Raw genomic sequence first — 18,912 nt, forward strand, 5'->3', positions numbered from 1 at the left:
ATATATATAAAAAAAATTAACATCAGACTAAAAATATAACCACTGTGGAAGCATTGTGGTATTGTGCTCATTAATTGGCATATAAACAGCATTATATTGTAGCCCCATGAAAAAAATAGAACCATGGCTGTGAATGACACATCCCATTAAAACATCATCATCATCATCATAAACCAGCAGAGATGCCGCAGTCCTCCCAGCAGTATCACAGTTTGTTAATATTTTGTCATAACCACGCAGTTTGGGCTGATTTGTGAGGCTGAGATAGTTTCACTGATACGATGCCAGCTGAAGCTTTAATAAGAATGCCACTCTTTACCTCAGCTAGCAGCTTCATTCTGCAGGGAAATGTGGAAAAGGCTTGTAAAAACTATAAAGACAAGACTAAGATTTCAAAAAAAAAATGTCAAGATAAAGAGTGCCATTTCTACAGCTATCATGGGAAAGGACAGAGCAGACACATTGGTATAAATCAGTGTTTATTGTGTGTCTTAATAATTTAACAGTGATGAACAGTGATGAATTTGGCGTGTTGCACCACCATGACTTTATCTGCTGTAATGATCTAAGGTCATCCTTGATCTTCATCTCTAGACTCACAGACAGACTACAGATTACAACAATCCCAGTCAGCTTCGGCTTCCCTGTTTGATCCACCGACTGAGAAGCATCAGTCTAAGGCACATGTAGCTTAATAGGCAGAGGCGCCAAACCTGAGTGGCCTCTTGTTCAGAAATTAGCAGCAGCTCACGTCAGTCTTACATCAGTCTCTATGGAGACCACAGCCTCTATAAACTTAATGCACTTTGAGCAAAAAACTAAGGCCGGCTAAGGTGTAAGATTCATACTCTCACACAGATAGGCAGATCACAAACAGCTGTCCTGTGCAGCTAGGTTCACTCTCATTATCTGAGTCTATATAATCCAGTCCTATAAAAGTTTAATCAGTTGGTGTAGCTCTGTAGGTCTCTCTGTGGAAGTTGTCTGCATGAAAAGAGGCAGAAAAGTGTGGTTGTCTGATCCTGGTGCTGATTTGGGTTACGGTGCTGCAGCTCTCTCCTGTTTCTCTTTGTAGACTTGGAGAATGGCTTCACACACAAACTGGAACTGAGACTGCAACACATGAGATGCAAAATAATATTAGTTACTAGAAAACAAAGCAGTTTCTGATACGATCATGCTGGCAAAATACTTCAACTTTCTTAGCGGCACGAAACTCCATGTAGAGAGCGTATTAGCAATTAAAACAGTTACAGTGAGTCTGTCATTTTGAGAAGATGATGGTACCAGGATGAAGAGTCAGAGGAAGGAGACATACGCAAAACAACACGTGTGACATTAGACGGAAAGTCAGGGGTCATCGAAGCCACTAAATGTGTGTATAAACTTTTAAGGCAATGCGTGCAGCATTTTGGAGATGCACCAAATCAGAGGAGTAACCAAGAGAACAATGTCGCTCTGAGTAAAATAACAGTGCTGAGGTGAGACTGATAAAAGCTCCTGAACAGCTACTGAGATGCCTGTTAGTGCAATTGATTTGTCACCTATACATCCGTGTCCTGTTTTCAAAGAACTGCATTATAGGTAAGAGTCTGTCAGGATGGTTAAGAAACCTCAAAGACCAGAAAGATGAGAATTTTCATGGGAAGAAAAAAAACAAAACAAAAACAATAACAGAATAATACCCGCATCATCTCCCAACATTAAAGGACGTCCTCTGACTGTGCATGTTTCCATTACTGATACACAAACATATGAGGAAGTGTTGAGGAAGGAAGTGTTCCATCAGCACAAAAACATCAGAGAGATGAATCCTCAGGGATCGGCTCTCCTTTCCAAAATAAGGGTGATAGTGGTAGCAGCAGAGGCTCAGGAGCAGGCTTTTGACTGGAGGTCTGCCATATTCCCAGCACTGCCTCCAATTGCAGCAATGAGTAACACTTTTCCTCTCCTTCGACAGCTACCACTGAGGTGCCACAGAGCACGGCTTCCAACCCCAGGTTGCGCTAGTGAAACTTCTCATCAGCAGCCATCAGTATAATACAATGGCAGTCACAAGGCTCAGTGAATTAATTAGGGATACAGATGGCAGGAACCAGCAGATGTCCACATCTGTGACAGTGGGCTTATAAAAGGGTAATTCTGGAAACAGTAAGTCACCCTTCTCTTTCTAAAAACTCCCGTGGAGTTTCACAAGGTGCTTTCAGAGAAAACTTTAAAGCACGCAACTCATTTTTTCAGTCTCCAAGAAGCCCTCTAATAAACTGCATTCTTAAAAAATGAAACCAACTTGCTAACCTCGATATTATTAAAATTTGGATGTTTAATATGAAGCTGTCATTTTACTGGTTGACCAACATTCCTACCCTCACTTATGGCAGCCAAGAGCTGTGGATACAAGTGGCAGAAATGTGCTAAATGCCTCTAACTCAGAATGGAGCAGAAATGTGCCAACTGAGGTGTCTCAGATGATCCTGGATATCCCCTGCTTGGTATGGAGTAATGGGTATGTATCAAGACATCGATGGAAACCCAGGACACTCTGGGGAGGAAACCAAAGGTTGGAACTTCCTCCTGTAAGTGCAGGAGACAGTGGCATGGAGAGAGAGGTCTGGGCAGCTTTGATAAGACTGCTGCTCCAGCGACCCGGATAATCGGAAAGTACTGATAGATGGAGAGATGGAGAGATGGATTCGAAGGACGCCGCAGGGCCAGAAGGAGGGATGGAGCAAAGGTGTAAATGCTAAAAGGAAACCGTGTTCAGCATACAGAAGCTGGGCTACAGTTTGCACCATATGTCAAACCTTCAGAAGCTCCTCCAGAACGAGCTGAACAGAGATGAGACTAAAGTACTGTGAGCACCTTTTAGACTGCTCACAATCAAACAGCCAATGGTAACAGAAAGCAGCTAGAAAATCTCTTCAAATACAGATTATCGTAATGCAATAAAAATAAGGAGTTTAATAAAGCAGAGAGCAATCGCTGAGCATAAAGTCTTGTTCTGTCTCTGTACCGTGGTCTGAACCATCATGGCTCGCTGATCTCTCAGTGTTTTGACAATGTCCAGCGGGAACACGGGTTGACCCTGGTCCAACTGAGCCAGCGCTGTTTCCATGGTGATCAGAACACCTGTCCGCCCAATCCCAGCACTGAAAATGTAATTTAAAACAAACACGACATTAAGTTTAGCGGAGATGAAGGTGCGGGGCATGCTGGCAGCGTTCAATTAAAGTGTACCTTGTATATGTGTGTGTGTGTGTGTGTGTGTTACCTGCAGTGTACTATTAGTGGCTCTTCACCTTTCCTCCTCTCCCTGACCGAGCTGATGAACAGCAGGAAGTCTGAAGGGTCGTCTGGTACGCCGTGGTCCGGCCACGCGACATACTGCAGGTGCGTGACTGCACGTTCCTCACCCAGCTAAACACACGTGTACAAAAGGAACACACAAATGACAAACAGATAATGAGAGATGTGAAAATTAAAGCATTGCGTAACCAGTATTTAATATGATGAACATGCAGCCTTTTGGGAAATATCCTCACATTAGACAGCGCAGGGGAGCAGGCTCAAATACTCTGACATTATTCAGTATGAGGAAACAAAAACCACAGAGAGAGCAGTAGAAAAAATAAACAGAGCAAAACAAGCATGCGGCCAATAGGTGACACTGAGATTAGGAAGCAAGGAGGAACACAGAGAGATAAAAACAGGTGGAGAGTAGAGAGGATAGAGGAAAAGACCAGAGCTTTAAAAAAAAAAAAAAGTGAAGGCAGGGAAGAGAATGGCTGAGTTGAGAGTTTATAACGGGCATGTGGCCTGTGACTCCTGTGACTCCATGCGGGGATTAACTCGCTCCGCCAGAGGAACAGATGGGCCCACGCAGCAGTATCTGTGTACGCATGTGTGTGCATTCATACTTCATGCCTCCTTGAGCATTATTTGTTTATTTACCTGCTCACCATGGAAAGTGATGTGAAAGCCTTTAATCTGATAATCTACCATATTACAATTAAACAAACTTCTCACAAGGATCCTCATGTCGGCACAGCTGCCCGTTCCCACCAACACACAAACGGACCGCGTAATTTGTTGATATTCACTAATGCAAATGCCCACCCACGCACACATACAGACCAAACCATCCACATGGAAGGGCCTGTATGTTGGCTGCAGATAAGTTTGGCAGCTCCCTGTGGTGAGCTCCATTATGTGGCATATGGCAGGAACATGGAACATGCTACTGTAACATATACAGAGAACAGCCATGCGTTGGGTGACTGTGGTCATACCGCTCCCATGCTCCATGTGTGTACGTGAAAGCAGGTCGGAACTTTGCTACTAGGGCTGTAGCTAACTTTTATTGATTAATTTGTCAGTCATTATCTGCATTAATTGTTTGCAACCTTGGGGTGAAATATGAGGGAAATGCATAAGTGGAAAAAATGCAGTTCTTTGAATGAATCAGTTTTGAGTAAAATTCTATTTTTTTAATTGTTTTGAATTAACACTTATTAGTAGATATTTGTATCTGTGCCATGCACCTTGCAAATAAAGCTTGCTAGTGGAAGCTGGCACTTGATCATCTCATCTAAATGTGTGACGCAGGCCAAAGACGCAGACCGAGAATCCTGGCTGTGCACAAAATCAGCCATGCAATGATGCAATCAAAAACATCGCCTGGGGATTTTCCAATATTTCCAATGATTGCTATTTTAACTTTACTGTCTGCAAATATCTCTCTAAACTACATTAAAAAAATGTAGTATATTAAACAGTTATTGATGCATTAACTCCAAATAATCCAACCTAAGGGTGTGACCTAGCCAGTCGTCTAGCGAAATTTGCATCCTAAGCCTGTGGCAATAACACCATGTGGATTGTGACTGATCGACGGTTTCTTGTAAACTTAGTGGATTTTTGAAATCAGAAGTTTAATCGTTCACGAATGTGCTGCAAGTGAATATTTATCTATCTGCATCATTAATAAAGCAAAATAATTCAGAGAATATAGACAGTTGGACATTTTCAAGTTAAAAATTAATAGAAAATAGACACGTGAAATCTGGTATTTTCATGTTAGTCTAGAAGTTTTGAAATTATAGAAAACACAAAAAGTAAAAAAAATGAGAATTTGGACTTTAGCCTGGTTTGTGTCACATATGGTCATTTGCGGCTCCAAAAAAGCAAAAATTAACAAGAAGCACTCTGAGAGTGCAAACCTCTGCCAAGGCAGCTCACTCTCTGGGCAGTACCTACTTTTGAGGGAACAGTATTATATTTTGTATATATTCATTTTGTTTTCTTCAATCAGGGTAGCATGACATATGTTTGCTTTAACATGAAGTTAAAGTTACATTTTACATAAACAAAATGTAGGAGTAGGTCATTGATAATAGGTACTGGACGTGAATAACTTAATCTTCCCCATATACCAGTATCATTTCCTAAATGTTGCCAATACAAACAAAAGCAGCAGAATTTTAAGCATTTTTTTAAAGAAAAGATACATTTAATGAACTTTGACCTTATTTGACCTTGAAGAAGAGGTCAGAGGTCCAAGGTGACGTGATATTTAGAATCTCCATTTGTCATTCCCTATATGCCTATATGTTGTAAATACAAACACTGGTAGTAAGAAGCATAACTAGCGCTATACAGCATTATCACTTTGACCTTCAGATCAATCTATTGACCTTGAAGGAGAGGTCGGAGGTCAAATGTAACTTATACCATAAGATAAAGACCTTATAGTATTCTGGAGAAAACCCCAACGCCTTTTGGTGACAGGAAGGAAAAACTTCCTTTTAACAGGAAGAAACCTCCAACAATCCAGGCTGAGAGAGGAGTGGCCATCTGCGGTGACTGAATGGGGTGGGGTGGGAGTGGGGGGGCATGGGTGAAGGGAAAGCGAGAAGAAGAAGAAGAAAGACAAGAGAAAAGAAAAACTATATGACTACCCACTGCAGTGTGTGTTGCTACTGTACCTGTGTGTGTGTCAGGGTAAACTGCCGTGTCACATACGCCAGGTTACACTCTTCAGAGTGGCACTTCACTCGCATGTTCCCGTAATCCTTCGCTTCAGGCGGATGCGGCCAGTACTGGTGGCACTTGGTCTGCAAAGTGTATGACATCACCAATAAATTAGATTACTTCTGACGTGAGTCATCAGTCAGTATAGAGTTTACTACGGTCACTACATCAGCTGCGCTCTGCTCTCAAGAAATCAAAGTCATATTCAGCAGCATGCTATGTTCCACCTGGCAATCTGAGGAACAAAAGCAATTCATCAGGAGCAGGATGTGAACCGAGAGTCAGTGTGTGTGTGTGTGTGTGTGTGTGTGTGTGTGTGTGTGTGTGTGTGATCATCAAGTAGAAAGAAACTCAGGACACTTGATGAATATCAGGAAAATGATCAATTAATGAGAACATCTGGTTACCAAGCAACAGGCAAGCTGAGACAGAGACATGTGCATTCAGCAAGACCTTGATATCTCGCTACCTCTGTGTGGATGTGCCTTCATCCTCAAATTATTTATCTCACTGGCATCCCTCTCACACTTTATATTTAGCTATGTTGTACACCATGAAACACTGTAATTACTCACAACAGTGCAAAATAGATGATTTCTGTGTGCCAACATCACCGCTGAACCTTGTAATTACAGCAATCATGTGTCAAATTAAACATGAAACAGCATGTAATAATACTGCAGTAATCACTATGTTAATGCACCACTGATTATGAGTTTCCCTCTCTATTTGCTCTTTACTCATTTACAACTCTGGCTGGTTACAGGATGAAAGCTCAAAAGTACAGAAGTATGTATACCCGTCCCCTCTCTGTTAGAGTTGTAAGCATGATGATGGTGTGTGCCTGTTGCTCCCATACAGTCTGCCAAAAATGAGTGAAGGTCTGTGGCAATGGACCCTGAGCTGCAATATAACGTAAACATACACCAGACACTGGGGGCGCCACCTGAGAAAAATACAAAGACACACACATACAGAGACACACACACACACATATAATGGATGAGTTTACATTAAAATGTCAGACAGGCACAAAACAAAGCAGCATCCTCTGGGGATGAAAAAGAAGCCAAAGTGGAAGTGCCAAAAACTGCAGTTCCTATAGTGGCCACTTGAGGCTGGCTCCAAAAGTGATTCAGTCCACACAGACTCCCTCTTGAAGATGTTTTGGTCTCTATAGTTAGTTTACTTTGCAACAACTGTACAAAGGGTGAATTTCATAACTCAGCACTCCACTCTTATGTCCAAATACAATGCTGTGCAAAAGTCTTGCGTGTCACCCCTCATTTATTTACATTTTGCTTCTAAGGTGCCAGACATTCTTGTTATTTTATAACAACAGTTCCCCAGGCTTTCTGAGGGTCTTTCAAAGGTTTTCCTTGGACACTGGCTGCTTTTTCACTCATTTTCAGCCCTTGTACCTGACCATTTTCATGGGAATGTTTTTTATTTGTTAAGCCACTCAACACTGACCTATGACTCATTCAAGCATAAAAGGCACCTAACTCAAGGCACCTAACTCAACACTGGTTCATCCCTTGAGTTAGGTGCCTAACTCATCCCTTGAGTTAGGCACCTAACTCAAGGGATGAACCAGTGTTGTGTCTACACATAACAGACTGAGTAAAGAACCAATTTTAAATTCTGTCTTTAGGCACTCTTTTACTAACAGTCTGTTGCAAAAACACATTATTTGTTCCCATTTCTTTAGTTGAATCTATGAAAAATGTCAAAGATTACAGTTTAACAGACATAAAATAGTATTTTTGCACCCAAAGAGCTATTAGATGTAAACTTTACATATGTCAGCATGGAGTCCAAGGTGTCCTTAAAAAAATCTGAGGAAACGGGACAAGTGGAGGACAAAAAAGAAATGGCAGGTCTAAAAATTTATCTGCCGCAGATGAACAGTATCTGAAAGTCTTGTCCTTAAGAAATAGGAAAGAAATCCAGCAAAGACCTGACACAGGATCTGAGAGATGGTCCTTCAGTTGATCCATGTACTGTTCCCCAAAACCTCATCAGACATGGTCTCAGTGGAAGGATGGCTGTCAAGAAGCCATTCTTAAGGAAGGAAAACAGCGAAAAAAGGCTGAGGTATGCCAAATTACACAAGAACTGGACTCAATATCAGTGGCAAGAGGTCTGATGGAGGGATGAATCCAAATTTGAAATTGTTGGTAACTGTTACCTGGAGAACTATTTCTGAATCCTACTTAAATAAATGACAAGAAAGCTGCCTCAGAGAGTTCAGGGTGTGTTAAAGAGTAAACGTGGTCATACTAAATATTGACTTTCAAGCTCCTTAGAGTTGTACCGACTCTGTTTTTGCCTTATATACTGTATTTCCATGTATGTTTGCACATTTCAATAAATCACTGCACGTTTCCCATTTTCCTAACAACACGTAAAGAAATGAGGGGTTTTGGATAGTGCTGCATAGTCACTTCTGTCTCCATGAAACCAACATGTAGACAGACAAAATTTTAAAAATTATAAATGAGACATAACAGTGACTATGTTCATTTTTTATATACAGTCTATAAACAAGACACAGTTTCATATCAGTGATATTCACCGTGATGTGGCTGGCATTGACGTAGTCTTCCTTACCCCGCAGCACCACTCTGGTAGTGTCATCTGAAAGCAGAATAGGACAGCAGTGTGAGAGGGTCATAACAGAGCTGTCGGCGTACCTTGGGCTCGGCCAATTAAATTTCATGAGGAGTCACAGCAGAAAGTTCCAGATCAAGGTTAGAAAGGCAGCACAGAGGTGGAGGTGGGAGGGACTGAGGGTTGGGGAAGCACCAGGCTGTGATGAGAGCAACAGCAGGGTATAAACAAAGAAACAGTCACCATAAGGAGCACTTACAAGGCAAAACATCCCTATATCGATTCTTCTCGATGTTCTCAGGAAGCCGAGCACAGCTCACTGACAAACCGGGCTTCCTCCTGTATAAATTCTAGAAATTACAAGCACGTAAACATACAGAGAAACATACACAAACAGAAACTACATATTCCAGGCCGATCACGGCATCTCTGCTTTAAATCTTCATGGATCGAGTTCAAGTGAAGATTAGGGGCAGCATCTGTTCAACAACAACACTTAAAAGCCCATTATGATCCCTCGTATAACTGAGAGGGACAAAATAAATCCTGCTTTAAAAAAAAAAAAAAGACAAATACACCCACTTGTGATTCATTCATGTGTATAAACATAGTATACATTTAAATACACTCCTTAGCTCCAATTTGCATTTTAAATACCTCAAAATGGAAACAGAGTGAGCCAGTCTGTATCCCCCTCTCTAGATCCCTCATTGATTCCTCCAGTGTGGGGGGCCGCTCCGACGGGCCAGGTGAGCGTGGCTTGTCTTCCTGCGGTTGGATGTTGAGTGTGAGGGTGGGCAGTGAATGCAGCAGGGGTGTAGCCCGGCCAGGACCTGTATTAGAAGGACAGTTCAAGGCTGTAATAAATATTCATAGAAACATGGCAGCGTGCACACTTGAATCACATGCTAGTTCAGCACTTTTCTCTGACAGCTAAACACACACACATACACACACACACGCACACGCACACAAACCTTTACGTCTGATAAGCAAAGTCAGCTGTCTGGTGTGCGACTCTCTGCTGGCTCGTATGAACATGACAACCTGATCGTGTGTGTGTTCAGAAATGTCTCGACCATTGATGAGCACGATCAGGTCTCCCTCCATGAGTTTGGGGTCACTTCGATCTGCCTACAAACAACAGAAACTGGTATCAGTGTAAACCTCAGCCTATGAAGTGATTTAAAAACATTATCACCATCAAACACTTTATCCAGGAGAGAAATATGCCTCCTGGTCACAATTCTATGTGAAACAGCCAATCACATGGCAGTAATTCAGTGCATTATGTATGCAGCTGATAGATCTGCAGCAAATGTGTGACACTATCATGACAATATGGACCAAAATCTCTGAGGAAATTTTCCAGCACCTTGATGAATTTCAGCCATGAAGAATTAAGGCAGTTCTGAAGGAAAAAGGGCATCTAACCCATTAGCAAAGTGTACCTAATAAAGTGTGTGTTCAGTGTTTTGTATAACTTTTTAAACTCCCATCCGTCATAGGGTGAGAGACAGGGTACACCCTGGACAGGTCACCAGTCCATCACAGGGTTTAACAGAGTTACAGACACCCATTCACACTCACATTCACACCTACAGCCAATCAGAATGACAGGTTACCCTAACCTGCATGTCTTTTAACTGCGGGAGGAAGCCGGAGGGCTCAGAAAGAACTCACGCAGGCACATGGAGAACATGCAAACTCCACACAGAAAAGCCCCAGCTGGCTCACGGATTCAAACACAGGACCTTCTTGCTGTGAGGCAGCAGTGCTAACCACCGCTCCACTCTGCCGCACTACTATCATTTAATCAATCGAAGTTATTGAACTAACCATGAAAATTTAATAAATTTCTATTCTAACACTTCGTAAACTACCAATTTTTTCCTCAGTCGCCCAAACCAAAAATATCACGCTTTTTCTATTTTCCTGTCACATTTATACAGTTACAGTAGTTTTGAATGTTCATATTAAACTTGGTTAAAGTTTCAAATACTGTGGTCAGCTTGTGTAAAAGCAGCCATATTTGGTATCCAAAGAATTTAATGCTTGGCACAGATTTCCTTATATTGTCATCTCAGGAGGTGAAATTACAAAGAACTCATCAGCTCCCAGAAAACAAAACATATATGGGAGTGCGTTCTTACCGGTGAGTCGGGTTTAACATGCGATATGGCTAGAGGCATCTTCTGATCAACACCACCCTAGAAGGAGGAGGCATTACAAAATTAAACAGAATAATGGTGACGCAAAAATAAAACATAAAACTGTGAGTAAGAGGCACAGACAGAGGTGTGGCAGAGAGACTTACCTTAACATTAAAGCCAAACTTGCCCTCCTTATCGGGGACAATGCATATTAACATCAAGTCACTGTCTCCGGGAGCACCCTGCATAGACGAGAGCTCATAATCAACACGCACATACATTAAAAAATGCACAAAAACACACAGAGCTTATGCTAAGATAATGGACCTTATTGAATTGGGGTAAACTGTCCTCGTCTGTTATGCTGTCATCGGTTTGCAACGAAGTGTCATCTGTCCCTGGATTATAATCCCCAGAAATGCTGAAAAAGATTAAATAAAGATATATATATTTTTGACACATATTAGGTTCACATTCATTTGCAGGACTGTTTTATTGGACTGGTTAGTAAACTGTTTCTGTTACAAGTGATACTAACTGGTGAGGTGAACTCTGCCCCTCACTGGTCTTGGAGCTGCTCACAGACGCTCGGTATGTGTAGAAGACATCTTCTCCCTCTGACATGTCTTTCAGGTCAGTGGTCAGCTCCATTGAGGATGGGCGAGGTTTACTGATGCCGTGGCGAACTCGAGGACTTCGCCTGCCCCCAAAAATTAGAGAGCAGTCACTTTTTTAAATCACATTACAGGAAACAGCACAAGAGGAATGAAGAAAGGTTTAATATCAAGTGCAGCTGAAAACTTAACGTTGGTGACGGTACCAGTTGGGGGTACTTGGGGGCGATCTGGAAGGCAGACTCTTGGTCTCCAGGTGCTCCGCTGAAAGCGACCTCCTCAGGACCGGGTTCCACACCATCCCCCCGACCACTCGCTGGCACACTGGCTCACTGCAGTTGAAGAGAGAAAAGGCGAATCATTTTAAAATTTCTTTGCATTTGTGAATGAGTACCTCATGGATATGTTAGGCTCACCTCTCAGGTTTAGTGTTGCCCAGGCCCAGGTGCTGTGTTATCAGCTTTCTGTAAGACTGAATTGTAGTGTTTTTTAGCCTGAAGCTCCTGGGAGTGCGGTTAGAAGAAAAGAAGCAGTGATGATCCACACAGGACCGCCACAGGTTCTTACAGGTCTTGGGGCAGGGCAGAAGCAGAGACACCTCGCAGTCCTGGGTTTCTCCCTAGAACATGCACAATTTAGGTTCTACTTTATATACTTTATACTGTAACTACAGCATTCAAGGTCACATCATCCCCGCCCTGCAACTTAAGCTGCTCAGGCTGCAGTTTTAGCTGGCAATAAAAAACCTTCTATTCCCATATTTTATGAATAATTTATTAGCTGTCAAACAGAGAAACACTGAAAAAAAAAGTGCCAAAATTATGGAAATTTAAATCAATGCCATATTTCTGTGCATCTGTGCAAACAATAGAGAATAAAAATAAATCTTAAATCCCCATGTGCCACAGAGAAAATGGATTTGTTAGCCAACTGCTTATCGCAATTAATAGCAAGAGTTTATTCGGGGCAGATTTCTAAATTATTAAGAACAAATACTGAAAGAAGGACTCACGTGTTTATGTTTCAGGTGTATATCAAAGTGTTTCCTCTTAAATGAAATCTTGATGATGTTCCCCCTGCATGGGAATAATATGACTGGACTGGTCAAAAGTTGATGAATTACACAGTACTATGCAAAAGTCTTGAGCCTCCCCTCATTTCAGACCAGATTTTGTACCTGAACATCATCAATAATTATTTGTTAAGCCACTATGTTCGAACATAAGGATGTCCATAAGTGCAAGTGGCACCAGGACACCCTAGGTAGCAGGTCAATGATCGATTTTGTAATCGTATCATCAGCTCTGTGGCCGTATGTTCTGGACAATCAGGTGAAGAGAGGAGCTGAGCTGTCAACTCATTTCCATTTTCCTAACAACATATAAAGAAATAAGGGATGACTCACAACTTTTGCACATTACTGCAGCTATTTGGAAATCACCTTGCTGGTGCAAAAATACCAGGATTCATATTGCAAAATGACAACATAAAAAAATAAGCAAAATCTGTAGCATTAGGCTATAATATTACTCCAAATTAAAAGCTTGATTAAATAAGCTTAGAGGGATCATCACTCACCACGGGAAGAAACTGGAGCAAATCATATTACAGAATATTGCAACACCACTTGAGGCCAAACCCACCATGAGAGGGGTGTTGTTGGTGTCCTGTGACAAAGGAGGATGAGGAAAAAAGACAAAAACAATAAGCTCTAACAATACTGAAGAGGAAGTCAAACTACGACGCAGGATTTTAAAAGTTTAGTCACATTACCGTAGCAGTGTGCAGCTCCACTCCGTACAACTCCAGCGTGCGTGCTGTGTTGAGAAAACACAGCTCTGCCTCGCTCTTTTTAAGCCCCCTGAGAACATGTACAGTCACATATAACAACAGGAACTAACTATACAACAAAGCAGCTGTTTTTTGTTTTTTTTTTTTGTTTTGGTTTTTTTAGTGGTGGCTAAATGTAATGAACTGTCTTAATTACTTGTGTTGTGGATGCAGATCCTCCACTTTAGATAGGAAGTCTTCATCCTGTTCAGGGATGAAGTGGCATTTTGAAAGGTAACCAGGGAGCCAGGACGGGCAGTGATCCCCCATTTCCGCTACAGATGGTGGAAAGAGACACTGAGCATCCATCCACACAGAAAAAACATAACCAGCAGTACACATCCGTGTATCCTGACATCTGGTGTACTGTAAGAGCTGCTAATTGAGAGGATCGAGAGCATCCTCACAGGAATAATTACTCACAAGGTTATTATTGAGTCATTAATCATTTGTTTTTTTTCTAGGAAGAGATCGTGAGACTTACACTGCACAGCATAAGAAGCCAGCACTACAGCTGCGCTCAGCGGGCACTGCAACCTGCAATCATATTCGATGATTACACTAAACATAAGCTGTGCACAAGGGAGGGGGGGGTGCTTGAATTTGATTTTCTGTTACTAACCGTCCTTCTCTAATGTCACTCCTGATCTGGAGGAAGTACAGATGCCTGCAGGAACAGGACAAGAGGAACTTTTAACAACCCACACCTTTGTTCTGTAGCCTACAGAAAACTCTTTGAAGTGGTCTGACCTATTGGTACTGCTAAATATGTCGGCAGACTGCTGGCTACGAGCCTTCAGTTGGCAGACCAGAAGGTCCATTCACACTAAAATATTTTCTGCAGACATTCATTATCTTCACACACCACTGGTTTTGATAGCTCCCTGACTGTTCCAAGTTTTCACTTATCCTGTAAAATCTCTCAGTGATGATCAGATGAGACTGGCAGAGCAAATTTAACACAGAAATGATCCATATCAGTGACTCTGGATCACCTGGTGCCACAGATATTGTTTTGAATGTTTCAGTAACAGCTGAAATTGCAAAAAAAAAATGTCGTTTCTGACATTCACGTTGCCTTTAGGATGAATCCTAAATTTCTGATGAACAGGTGACTTTTTATCCAGCGCATCATGCCAAACACGAGGATGTAAGCATCATCAATGCTTAGCTCTTTAGCTCAAAGTTTAACAGAGCTGCTAGAATGCAACAAGACGCTTCGTCTTGTGCAACCATCATTTGGAGCAGCCACAGCTTCATGTGAAACTAGTTGTTTGGCCAAGGAGTAGGCCCGCAAGATACAAAAAAAAAAGTCTCTGATATTCAATAACACTGTATAATACTGCAATGACAATATAACATGAAATAAGCAAATACTGAAATGTGTATATTAGCTGTACAGTTGAAACAAGGGTTTTCCCTTAGTTTTTAAGGTGCTGATGTTGCAGTAGTGAGGCAGTGGAAAGTTTTCTCATCTTCCCAGCTACGATCGTGCTAAAGCTGCTTTTGGCTACTGCCTTATTCACAAGGGGTCGCCACAGCGTGTAGCTCAGCATGCTTGCTTTGGTAGATTTTTTTTTACACCGGATGCCCTTCCCAACATAAACCTAAAGGGATCTAAATCTCCTCCAAGGACTAAACTGCGGGGCCACTACTAGCTACTATCCTGCTGTTGGAATAAATATAATGTTCTCTGTCTGACAGAGACCATACTTTTTTTGTGTTCCAACAATGATAAAAATACCAACTGGTCGACACAACTTAACGGTAAGCCAGACTCTTAAAAACAAGTCAAAAATGAAAAAGACATCTATAAGTGTCATCTACTAACCTCGTCTGTTCATCCTGCAGAGAGTTGGGATCAGAGATGAAGAATCGTACTCTAAAGTTCAGATAAAAAGGGGATACGAGGCCTGCAGAGAAATACCAATTTGTCAAAAACAGAACACATTTATAGCCACAAGTTCACCTCAGTCTTAAACTGTTCCTCTTTTCTATTTGGTATCTCAGCATTTAAATGAAATTTAAAATGACTAGAAAGATAATTCCAACTGAAGGCAGTTAATTCTCTGCAGGCAAAACAACTGAGATACCTTTTATCTGCTTCTTCAAGGGCTTCTCAGGCTCCAACCATCTCTGAAATAAAGACATTCATTAAGTATAATGGCTAACTGGGGCTAAATAAAACCATTTATGTAAGTATGCCCCGTGGTTATCATCAACTAAACAGCAATCAGCATGAGCAGTACATTACAATCTCAGCTGCAATGTGCAGCAGAGGAACAGTGAGCTCACTGGAGAGTGTGTGTTGGCTGCGATAGAGGCAATGGCTGTGCTGGATTCTCTGATCTGCAAACTGAAGAGCTGCCTCTCCTGCAGGCACAGGTGGTCACATACTAGGTCCAACAGAACCACGCCTTCATCCTGCTTCTGAAAAATGGGAACGACAACAAACGACATTACAACCACCCAAACTTTACAGTAGCTTATTTGTACATGGAAATATCCTGTACAGCAGGGGTTTGCAAACATTTTGCGACCAAAGGACAAGCCAAAATTTAAAGGTGCACCTGTATTCATACCCTAGCACCTGTGACATCTGACATGCCATCAGTTCTTGCCATGTGAAGGCACTACTGTTTAGCTTTGCAGTAAAGCTCCACTAGCTTATAACTTGCCTCCACCGCCTTATAAGGCACTTCAACAAAGTCCAGCAAATGGTCTTGGTTTAGAGCCACCTCTCCTCAGAACAGATGTTTGGTTTTCAAGACTCTGACATTGCCGGTCCAGCTGAACCCATAACCCAGAAAGCAATGACTTTTTCACCCAAACACGGCCCATGTCTGCAGATTTCTTTGGGTCACATTTGACACTGACTAACAGAATTGTCTCAGGGTGCACATGGCTGCCACAACTCAGCCACAGGTCTACCAAATATGGGCCCGATGTCAGATGTGTAATGACATTTGGGTCACATCTGGCACAGCCCATGTCACCACAGCTTATGACACTTAGGCTACACAATACAACCCAGAATGTGTCTGCTATTGCAATAGATTTTTTCCAATTTTTCTTCCTCTTTTTTTTTTTTTTTTTTAAACTATACACCAGTGTGCCTTGGCAGCCCATCAGCAGCACAACATTCAGCTGTCCATTGTTTTATTAATCACTCTGAGGGATAACCCCACACCTCATCTGCATTTCTTTCTCACTTTTTCTTCCCGCTTTCTGTTACCGGAAGCTTATTCGCATCACCAGAGAATCTTGTTTACTGGAAACTGCAGCACAAACTGTGGTTTTGTTTGTTTTTTGTTTTGTTTTTTTGAGGGGAGGGGGGCTGAAATGCCCACAACCATTTCTAATGCTTATGGACACAAAATCCAGGTGATGATCAGTTTAAACTGCCTCTGCCTCGCTTATAAATGCTTCAGTGAAAGTCAGTGAACCTTACCTAAACAGAAGCAGCACAGGAGCCAAATAAAGAGAGTAATGGAGAGTTGAAAATGGAGGCTCTTTATGACCACAGCACTCTCCCTGCTCTCCCATTGTTCACATAAAAATGTTGCAAAGAGCCTGTCCTAGGAGGCAGTATCATGAGTGTCTTCCTGGCGTATGTGTGCCGGTGTGTATGCCGCCATCAGGCTGACATGAGATGCTGATGATGTTAAAGACTCCAAGAGTGGAAATCACTAGAAGGAGATGAGTGTGCCCTTAAAACCAAGGTCGCATTGTTGAGTGGAAGATGTAGATAAGTGGGAACAGGAAAGAATAGTCCGCCACTATATCACACGTGACGCGACAATCATTAACAGAGTGCACAGAGAGAGGAGTACCACATAATCTCCTCAGAAAGGATAGAGTGTGTGCGTGTTTGTGTGTGTGTGTGTCTTACGCACACTGACTCTGAAGGTCTCGATAGTGCCGTCCAGCAGCTGAACCAGGCAGAGCAGGTCCGGTTTTGGCATGTCTGTTACCAGGGTAACTCTGCCTCCCTCTCAAGACAAACGCCCTGCCCTCACCCTGTCACCAAGAGGGGACCTGGAAACACAAAATCACACACAACCACACAAAAGTGTCAGATGTTTCCAGCCTGTTGTCCTTCAGTGAAAGCACCTCCCTCACTGCGTGGTGAGTAATATATGTGCTGGACGGAGCATCAGGCTGCAGTGAGTAATGCACTGTGAATGTGAAGGAGTGACTGTAAGTGTATGTGTGTATGGTTTGTGTAATCCCTTATTATTTGGCCTGGGTCTGAACATGTCCCTTCCCTCTCCCTGCTGCTCTCTCTCTCTCTGCATCTCCCCGCCTTTGGCAGGCAGCTGAATGATAAGAATGTTAAACATTTTCAGAGTTGAACACACCCCATCTACAGCACTACAACTGATCCCAGACCAACCAGAGAAGGAATGCATGAACACAAAAACATGCACAATGAATGCATGCATGCTTGCATGTATGTATGCACTCAAAGTTACAACAACTCTGACAGTATCCACCTGTGTATGTGCATGTACATACTTACATGTGTGCTTTCCTCTATTTCCAGGTGAACGATTACTGGATCTGTCCGGCCTGTTTCTGAAAGAACACACAATGTCTGAGTTAATGTTTGAACACAGTGACACACTCTGAATATATTAGAGCAGAGCTAATGTCAATCTGATGACTGGTTTTCCATAACAACCCCTTCACAGGCAGACCTCTGATGAATTAACAAGTAAATGTTAGATTTAAAGACAGATTCATCATCATCATGTGGAGACTGTGGCTTCACTGTGTGCTTTGCATCTTGCACCTATTACTCATATGCTGTGGCTCAGTCCTACAGATTAGGGAACTGGGGACGTATTTAGCCTATTGTATTATGGTAATAACACATACTTACATTATAACGTTACCTACACAAGTTATAGAAATGTATATTGTGGATAAACTTAGATGATAATGTTAAAGCAACCTAGTTTCTGCTGCTTTACCTAACAAATCACTGAATAAACGGGGCCTGTCTCAGTGTATTAGGCCCACATTTCAGAGCTCCGTCTGTCTCAGCCTGTCGATAATAAACTCTGTCGTGACCCCGCTGTACTTTGAGCCACAGCGCGAACAAGGAACCTGTTGACAGCCTGAAGTTTTTTTTTTCTGCTGCTACACCCAAAAGGAGGAACACACAGCTGTGGCAAACTTTCCTCCAACCACCGCAGTCCTCGCTACAGCTTGGCCAAGTTCATGTTTTCTGGGAAGACAAAGGTTTAACAGACATTTAGGGGGGAAAAAAGCATTTACTACCTCAGTGGTGCCGCTTCAGAGACGGATCATATCCCCCGGAGTGTGCGCGGAAAAAACCTCGGGACGGGGCCCGTCGGAAGAGCCAGGTAAAGTAGGTAAATATCCGGGACAAGTTTCTCATCCCTGCCTGCGCTGACTCCGCGCGGCCCCGCCCCTTTGCTGCGCGCGCCTCCCCGCGTGGGCGCGCGCAACAAAGCAGAGTAAATCAAGTCTGAAGCACACTTAGGTAAAGATAGACTTCAACAATACACTAACATGTATATGTGTATAGTTTTTTGCTATTTTATTTTATTCTATTGAATTTTATTTTTAGTTTTTAGTTTAGTTATTTGTTCTTACTCATCCTTTTCATTTTTTCTCTGTATTGAGCTGCTGTAATGCACAAA

At 42.3% G+C, this 18,912-nt stretch overlaps 1 protein-coding gene across 2 annotated transcripts; it reads right to left on the reverse strand.

The window, feature by feature from the left end:
• Positions 1 to 477: 477 nt before the first annotated feature.
• On the reverse strand, positions 478 to 18,663 carry ptpn3 (protein tyrosine phosphatase non-receptor type 3). 2 transcript variants are annotated; one of them, XM_030750703.1, is made up of 27 exons: positions 18,527 to 18,663; positions 17,763 to 17,818; positions 17,137 to 17,278; positions 15,536 to 15,670; positions 15,334 to 15,376; positions 15,072 to 15,153; positions 13,863 to 13,907; positions 13,725 to 13,777; positions 13,398 to 13,515; positions 13,184 to 13,271; positions 12,989 to 13,077; positions 12,423 to 12,486; positions 11,827 to 12,029; positions 11,617 to 11,742; positions 11,335 to 11,496; positions 11,124 to 11,217; positions 10,961 to 11,038; positions 10,797 to 10,853; positions 9,621 to 9,777; positions 9,301 to 9,476; positions 8,903 to 8,993; positions 8,609 to 8,670; positions 6,830 to 6,976; positions 5,985 to 6,113; positions 3,272 to 3,417; positions 3,014 to 3,149; positions 478 to 1,113 (listed from the first exon to the last, which is right to left on the reverse strand). In XM_030750703.1, exons 3-27 carry the CDS (start codon positions 17,203 to 17,205, stop codon positions 1,039 to 1,041), a joined length of 2,625 nt encoding a protein of 874 aa, XP_030606563.1. In that variant the 5' UTR covers positions 17,206 to 17,278; positions 17,763 to 17,818; positions 18,527 to 18,663; the 3' UTR covers positions 478 to 1,038. The 2 variants fall into 2 exon arrangements, with proteins under 2 accessions (XP_030606563.1, XP_030606564.1); XM_030750704.1 differs by lacking the exon at positions 6,830 to 6,976.
• Between the last annotated feature and the right edge of the window lie 249 nt (positions 18,664 to 18,912).

The sequence above is a fragment of the Archocentrus centrarchus genome, chromosome 16 (assembly GCF_007364275.1).
Source record: "Archocentrus centrarchus isolate MPI-CPG fArcCen1 chromosome 16, fArcCen1, whole genome shotgun sequence".
Classification (NCBI taxonomy): Eukaryota; Metazoa; Chordata; class Actinopteri; order Cichliformes; family Cichlidae; genus Archocentrus; species Archocentrus centrarchus.